This window comes from Hypomesus nipponensis, chromosome 5 (genome assembly GCF_054491055.1).
Source record: "Hypomesus nipponensis isolate SF chromosome 5, ASM5449105v1, whole genome shotgun sequence".
Taxonomy (NCBI): Eukaryota; Metazoa; Chordata; class Actinopteri; order Osmeriformes; family Osmeridae; genus Hypomesus; species Hypomesus nipponensis.
In genome coordinates, this window is record NC_140365.1 from 1,128,193 (window position 1) to 1,136,467 (window position 8,275).

Here is an 8,275-nt window from a genome sequence, read left to right on the forward strand (position 1 = left end):
GGCTTCCAACAGGCACAAGGACTTTCCAGAATGTACACTTTTGGTACGCTGTAAAAAATAAGCACAGTAGTTGGATAATCAACAATGCCAATCACTTTCTTACCGCGTTAATCCCGTCCAAACGTGGTACTAATCAGCAACCGTTTGACTCCTGTGTGTCTGGGAGTTGAGACTGGGTGCACAGGATTTAAGGACCCTTGTGGCTCACATGCACCGAAAGCTGAACCATAAGTTAGAATTCTGTGTAGCAGGGTTAAAGATTAGCTAAAGCACTTGTTTGGCTTAGACAAATATGTTAAGTACATATTTGTTAAATGCTGTTTACTTCAGACAATAAATACTGGAGAAAATAAAATAGTAAAATAGATTAGCAAACTGATGGACAACATCTTGCAATGTCAACAGGATAAATACATGATTGGAATCCAATATTTTCTGGAATCATTTTTCATACGGACATGATCACAACTTGTCAGAACTCTTCACAAAATATGCCGTGTACGCCTTTTTAAACCAAGGATTTACAATGAATTATATAATGGTTCTTTACTGAACCTCACTACAATATATTGACAGAGTTTAATTATCATTTAATATCTTCCAGAATAGATGATGATTTCAATCATTCAGCTAATCCTCCCCAGCCCCCTCTCTCCAGTTCCAGAGTCACACAGCATCATCAGTGTGTTGCTGTGTTGACGAGACACTAACTAAGAACCCTTCTTCCCAGGGAAACAATGCATCATGTGATCTCTCCCCCAATTACTGTCCTCTAATCAGATCAGAATGCACGGCCTCTTGGTGGGACAGGCCTAATCACAGGAGTAATGAGAGGATTAATTGTGTATCACAACAAGGTGCCCTTCTCGCTTGATTGAGATGCGCTCCGAGCTGGATGGCACCACTGAATCTGAAATAGCCATTTGTCAGATGGGCAGACTAGTGCCCGTCTGTGTTCACATTAGCGAGCTTCTGTCTCCACAGGACACAATGAGACAGACCCCAGTGTCTCCGCTGGTTCGTTCCCATGCAGAGCCGCCCCCGCCGCCCCAGGATGGAGCCAGACGGGAGCTTGCGGAGGCTTGTTGTCCCTGTGTTGTTTCCTGACATGTTGGAAATCTACAGTTTCACGGCTCCTGGGCCCTTCCATGGTTTAGGGTTGCACCATAATCCATGCATGTGAATAATGCATTATATTACATCATTTCCTGCCGCTACAAACTTTGTTAGGCCGCTATTGAACTGATCTGATATTCAACCCCCCGGTCAGACCTGGACACGTAACCTTATCTCAACTCGCCCGGAATGATTTTTCCTGCATGCTAATAAGAGCATTGTTGTGAGGATGGTGCAGTATTACTCAGATATGTGTCTCTATCAATAGCTTGCACTGTCTCTCCTGTTCCATGTAGATGCCATGGCTGGGTCCTGTAATGTTGGCCTGAATCAATAAGACAAAAGACTTGTCAAATTGGTGTTAAGGGAACCTTACAAACTCTGTGTCTGTGGCAGAATTATCACCACATCAAGCAAAATGTTTGCATTACATTTTAACTGTGTAGCCTGGTCACTGAAGTATAAAAAGTTGGACAAAACCTGTGAAAGCATAGACGTCATTGAAGGCAAAACAGGCATGTTACATTTTATTTATCAAGATTTAATCTATCAAGCAATACCACTTTTGTTTATCGCAGTTTTATTTGACGTCACTAAAATCAACAGGCATTTGCAATTTAAATTGAATTAGTTATTATCCACAGATGGTTCTTTTTCCACTTTACAGAAACTTACTTTGAATAACTTGATGCTTTTTCTCTTGTAATCAAGGCTAATTAGAGAATACTCAAACTTAAACGTTGTTTATAACCAATTTAAGATTTACACGCATGCCAACTTTGGGTACGTAATTGTAATAGGACACCCTGCCAGGACTTGATTGCACACAATCCTGAAGAAGAAAAAAAAAATGTCGCTGTCATTTAAAACTGATGCCAGTGTTGTTTTGAATGCTCTTTTTATTCAAGTATACAACCTCACGTTCCACTGTATTAATTACACAAGTAGTTAAATATGGAGTGAAACACTTTTTTGACATGTACTCTAGGATATATATCGAATATATATGTTTCAATGTAAGACCCCCAAAAATATTCAGATTTTCCAGTATATTCCATTCAAGGAAAACCCATGCCAATCAGACTACAGTGGTATATATTTTTCTTGCATGAACAGTTTTTCTCTTGAAACACAAAACATAACTAATGCTGCCATCATGTGGTCATTATATAAACTACAGCATATTTTTCTTTCTACATCAAATGCAAACAGAAAGTTGTGATTAGTTCCAGTCTACTCTCACTAAATACAAACCATACACAAACTGTGCCATTTTCCCACAAAGTCATACAACATTTCTGCAGATGTCCAGCTAGGTCAGTAAAGTTAGGTCACTATTATGGGGTGCTACCTCACAGCCAAGACTCAAATAGGTCACTTTGAAATGACCTACCATCAAAGTGATGAGGGTTGCTCAGCTCAGGGTAATTAACGCTGAACACTCAAAGCAGAATGTCACTGGAAACTTAAAGCCATGTTGAATGTCTAACCTCTTGCTGAGATTCATGCGTGTGTATTGTTTTATAAGGTCCTCAGAGTGAGGTCTTGTTTCAAATCAAATCCAATCAAATCAAATGTACTTGTATAGCCCTTTTTACACGCAAGCATGTCACAGAGGGCTTCACATACGCCCATAGAACTGCCCCTCAACCAACCTAAACCCTCATGGAAGACAAGGAAAAACTCCCAGAAAAACTCCCTACGGGAGAAAAAATGGAAGAAACCTTGGGAGGAGCAATTCAGAGAGGGATCCCCTCCTCCAGAGACGGTTGGTAAGGAGCAGAAAACAAGCTAAACATAGTCATACAGTGATTATCTCAATGTATAGTCATTGTAAATTCTGCTGAATCAAGTGCAGGGGACAGATGCAGTACTGCCATAGACCACCAGGTGGCAACCAAGACCTGAGGATTCCATCACTCACTGAATCAGCCAAATTAACCCTGGGATCTGCTACGGTGACCCCTTCATCCTCTGCCAGGAACCTTGGGGTTACCATGAATGATGAGCTCTCCTTCACTGCCCACATTGCTGCGGTCTCCCTGTCGTGTAGATTCACCCTCTACAACATCCGGAAGATCAGGAGATACCTGTCTGAGCACTCCACCCAGCTGCTAGTCCAAGCACTGGTCCTCTCCAAGTTGGACTATTGCAACTCGCTGCTTGCCGGTCTCCCAGCATGCGCAACCCGCCCTCTTCAGAGGATTCAGAACGCAGCGGCACGCCTGGTCTACAATCTACCCAGACGCTCCTACGTTACTCCGCTCCTCATCTCCCTCCACTGGCTACCCATCACGGTCCGCATCAGATTCAAGACCCTGGTACTGACCTTCCGAGCAGTGACTGGGACTGCACCCAACTACATCAAGTCTCTCCTGCAGCCTTACACCCCCACCCGCCACCTACGGTCTTCTTCAGACAACCGCCTGGTGGTCCCACCGCTCAAGACCGCCCGGTCCCAACACAAGCTCTTCTCCTGCCTGGCCCCCCAGTGGTGGAATCAACTCCCCACCTCCATCAGAGCACAGACTGTCTCTCCACCTTCAAGAGAAGGCTCAAGACGCACTTGTTCCGGGAGTACAACGGTACTTAGGAATGGTTTGATGAACCCAATGCTAGTTTCCTCAAGGATCACAATGACTCTTGCTTAGAGACTTGTTGCTCTTGTTGGTTAGTTATTTTTTACTGTTGCTGATTTTTCTACAGGTACACTTGCACTTACAGATTCATGTTGTTTAATTGTAACTTGCTTAACTACATGCATCTTATGGTTCTTCCCTTTGGCACTTATTTTTTGGTTGTTCACAATGTGTGCTTCTTGTTTTGGCTGCCTGCAACGCTTTGGGGCTAACTTGTTGTTCTTATCAGTGACCATATTTTTTTTTACCACTTTGTAAAGTTCTCTCTTGGAAGTCGCTTTGGATAAAAGCGTCTGCTAAATGAATAAATATAAATGTAAATGAAGAAGCCACTGTTATAAAACACTTTCACATGCTGATGGAAATATTTTTTTAAGAATCAGTCAGATGCTTTTTACACATTTCTTGTGGTCTTAAAGGAATAAATTCCTGGGCACTCCGATATTTAGTTACTGAAATGCTAGATTTGTTTTTGCTCTCTTCTGAATCACATTCTAAGATTTCGACATTCTTGATTTTATAACAAACCCATAAAGTGTACAGCAATAAATTATCCAACACAAAAATCATTGAAAACATAATCTACAACTAGAGCCAGTCCATTCTCACCACAAATACCGTACACCTATAAAACGCAGTTCCAAAGCTCCAAGACAGATTTGGTGCCTCCATTGCCCCTCAGTGTAGGGTTTCCACCTCAATACCTCCATCTAAACTGCAGGGGTCTGCCACAATTAAGCAATCAAAGCCATTGAATGGTTTAATGCATGAACTCGGATGAATCCTGAATGGGTTTTCCGTTTATAACAAAGAAAGCCTCCTGAGCCCTCATTACTTGTGGTTGAGCGCTCCCCTCTGAGACATCGCTTCCTCGCTGCTCTTTAAAACAGGTCTCCAACCTACCCTGCTGGAATGACGATAACCTTTTCCCACAACAATAGCCGCTCTAAATGACTACTTCCTCTCATGCTGAGCTGGAAGTTCTAACGCATGTGGTATTCTCAGAACTAACACGTCATGGGAATATTATGAATAACACAAGTGTAAATCCAACATTGCTTGTTTAATTAAGTATGTACAGGAGAAAGAAAGGTGAATAGATACAGGAAAATTGAAAGAAAGAGACGGAGAAAGCAAGAGAGAGAATGCATAACTAAAGGTGCTACTTCCGTGCCTGTAAATGTCAGCATGTCATCAGGTGTCGACCATCTTCTGCTTTTATCTGTTTGAACGGTTGTTACATTTGTAGTTAGGGTTAGGATTTGTTTAGCAATACAGTCCATAGTTTGTTTACAACTGCAAAAGCCTGTCTAGTTTATCACAAATGTAACTAGGGATAAACACAGTCCTGTCGAAGCATCCACTCTCTCCAGGGCAAAAAAGCCTATTTAAGGAACGAGGACAGAAATCCAGCTTTAACAGGATGATAAACATCCCAACCACCTTAAATGACGACACTTGAAATGACACCTGGCTCATCTGTCACCTGTCGTGGCCCCCCACTGGGGACCTGACACAGAAACGCTCCCAAATCACTCCCCGTTCCCCACAGGCCAAGCTGGTAGCAGCTTGACTGGTTCTGTCAAATCTGCAAACCAGAGACCTGGGTCTTTTCTATCTGTCAGCCAGTAGAGACCTGGAGCCCGTAAGCACACAGGACATGACATCAATAAGTATATTTCTTGTAAAAGGGACTGACAGACATTTGGTCTCAAAATCAATAAGGAGTGGCACTGCAGAGGAGAACCATATGCCACTGCACAAAGGACATGAAGGTTCATGTTTGTGACTGAATTTAATGCTTTATGGCATTCAAAAAAGGAGGGGGAGAACCGGATGAGTTCGAAAAACAACTTTATTTCTGCATTTTGTCCTTGTTGTAGTTTCTGTACAGAGTGACTGAACTAAAATACAATCCTTTGTGGTTGAATCAGATTTTTAAAACAGCAATGTTTTAACTGAAACTGAGCATGGTGTACTAAAGTTAATATAAACTAAATAGTTTCTAAGACTTTTAAGACAAAATCTCCATGGACGTTTAGAAAAAATATTTACAAAAACTCCTTTCGTCTGCACCTTGTTACTTAAATTGATTATCAATCAAGGTTCCTTTCAATTTGGCCTTCTTTGCCTCCAGCTCAGCCTGTAAACAAACACCAGAGGAAAAAGAGTCTAAGAACAACTGAGAATAACAACAGAGCCATTCTAAACCTCAAGCATTGAAGATAAATATAGTAGGACGAAACCTTCAGAGTAAACCGTGTTGGACACATCCATGTTTTTAAATGTGTCAATTATTCATAAGGTTGACTTATATACTCTTGTCCCCCAACATGTAATATTCATGGCTGAGGGAGTCCCATGCCACTGGAAACAAGATGAGTGTTTTTTTGTTGAGTTTTTTCCTCACCAGTTCCTGAAGTCTCTTCTTGCTCATGCCCTTCCTCTCCAGCTGCTTCTCGATCACTTTAGCATTCTGGGCGTACGAATCTGCCACCTCTCTCTGCCAAGGAAACAGAGTTAAACAGTGTGATGACACACACACATGACATCTAAGCTGGTCTTAACATCCACCCTGTAGCAATCAGTCTGCTAAATGAATACATGTACATTGATTTGACACTTCTGGCAAGTACCACAGTAAACTAATCATTGGATTGAACGTTGTTTACCGCCATGTTATTTATCCTCGAAATGTGTTTTTCTTAAACAAAGCCAAACAAACTATTTTTGTTAACTTACAGCCTCAATTTCCTCCTCTTCTTCATCAATGGTGGACACAGTAACTGAGCTGAATTTGCCCATGTCTTTGGTCCGCTTGGTCATCATTACCTGGTAGGGTGCGCCACAGGACACAAATGAACGATTTACTTAGCAGCGATGTTATCACTTATCAAGTATTGTCAATCATACTAATACTCAAATAAATGTATGAAAGATTCAAAGTAAAAGAAAACATACTCTGACTTTTTTGGGAGCCTCCGGCTTTTGACTGTAGACACTCGTATTACCGATTCCTCCTTGTCCAAATTTCACAACCGCTTCATCGATAATAAACGTGACAGGGGTGTTCTTCAATTGGTGTTGATAGAAGAGTAGTAGCCCACACCTAATATTTGAAAATCAACTTTACAACAAACAGCCTTACATTTATGCACGTACAATTTCCAAAGAAATATGGCAGCGGAGGCCTTTCACGGACTGAAAAACACCTATCAACTGTGTTAGATACTTACTTTCCACATTTCTTACGATACTGTCTCTCAATTCCCTCTGGTCTGCATTGAAAAAGAGAATAATTAGCACAATCACGCAGTCACGCTGTCTAATCGTTTCAAATGCAGAAGAATGGCGACTCGATTTTAGTTTCTGAATGCTTTTGACTTTGTACTTTTAGCACCTTTTGATGTAAGTGTTCTCGTCTTCCTCAACATTACAAAACTTGTGTGCATGTTTAGCACCGTCGATCACTCTTGATTTGTCTCGTGGCCGCATAGGAAGTTTTTCCAGCTGACAGTCTGTGACAGAATTGTGGAAGTGTACAAGGCATGCACGTGGGGGGGAAAACAAGGCTTGAAGTTCAACCATCGAAACACAAAAACACATATTAAACAATGTTAAAACGTTAACATTTCTATATGCTCCGCAGTTAGGTGGCTAATAAGCTAGCAATTGATAATGTAGCTATAGCCACTCACCCAGAACTAGAACCATTTGACCACATAAACAATAATACACGTGAAGCGGTTTTTCTCCGTCATCATACTCCTCGCGGTCTCGGGTGTCGGAACAAACAACACTTCGTGACACAACTTTCGGCATGACTGTTACTTCTGCTTAAAAGAAAGCAAACATATATTTTAAACGGTAGTCTAGATTTCTACGTGGCTAGCTAGCATCTGGGTCACCACACAGGAAACAACACGGTGGGCGACCAATGATGACGCAGACACTACGTCAAGAATAGCAGCTTCAACTGTAGTAGGAATCATTGCCTGCAGGGGGCAATATTCGAGTCATTGTATACTAGTATAAAAGCACAAAGGTACGATTATATTATAATGTCACGTTGAAGGTCATTAGGATAATAATATTATATAATAAATATATATAATATTATATAATATATATATATTTTATTGAACATTTCTCATCTGATCTTATATGAAAGGGGCCATCTTTCCCTCTCTTTCTGTGTGTGTGTATGTGTGTGTATATGTACAGGAGAAAGAAACAGTGAATAGAAACAGAAAAATTGAGAAAAAGAGAGGGAGAAAGCGAGAGAGAGGAAGCGAGAGAGAGAGATGGAGAGAGATGGAGAGAGAGAGGGAGAAAGCACAAGAGAGAGAGAGAGAGAGAGAGAGAGAGAGAGAGAGAGAGAGAGAGAGAGAGAGAGAGCTCACAAAAGTCCAAACGTCTGTGTGTCTCAGGGATCTGACAGTCAGAAGCTGGTGGAGTGAGTCCAGTGGAACCTCTGTCTTGCTTGCTGTCTCCTGGTTTAGGATTACCCAGCACGAGGG

The 8,275-nt window shown here is 41.5% G+C and overlaps 1 protein-coding gene across 1 annotated transcript; it reads right to left on the bottom strand.

The window, feature by feature from the left end:
* Nucleotides 1-5,592: 5,592 nt before the first annotated feature.
* steep1 (STING1 ER exit protein 1) lies at nt 5,593-7,692 on the bottom strand. The gene is made up of 7 exons (XM_084698406.1): nt 7,454-7,692; nt 7,156-7,273; nt 6,992-7,033; nt 6,717-6,864; nt 6,498-6,587; nt 6,166-6,258; nt 5,593-5,898 (listed from the first exon to the last, which is right to left on the bottom strand). Exons 1-7 carry the CDS (start codon nt 7,575-7,577, stop codon nt 5,836-5,838), a joined length of 678 nt encoding a protein of 225 aa, XP_084554532.1. The 5' UTR covers nt 7,578-7,692; the 3' UTR covers nt 5,593-5,835.
* Nucleotides 7,693-8,275: the final 583 nt, after the last annotated feature.

Coding starts and splice junctions, on each gene's coding strand:
- steep1 (XM_084698406.1), bottom strand. CDS start 7,577: ATGCCGAAAGTTGTGTCACGAAGTGTTGTTTGTTCCGACACCCGAGAC. Junction 6,588..6,716: donor AGGCTCCCAAAAAAGTCAGA/GTATGTTTTCTT, acceptor GCACCCTACCAG/GTAATGATGACCAAGCGGAC. Junction 5,899..6,165: donor AGAAGAGACTTCAGGAACTG/GTGAGGAAAAAA, acceptor GTTTGTTTACAG/GCTGAGCTGGAGGCAAAGAA.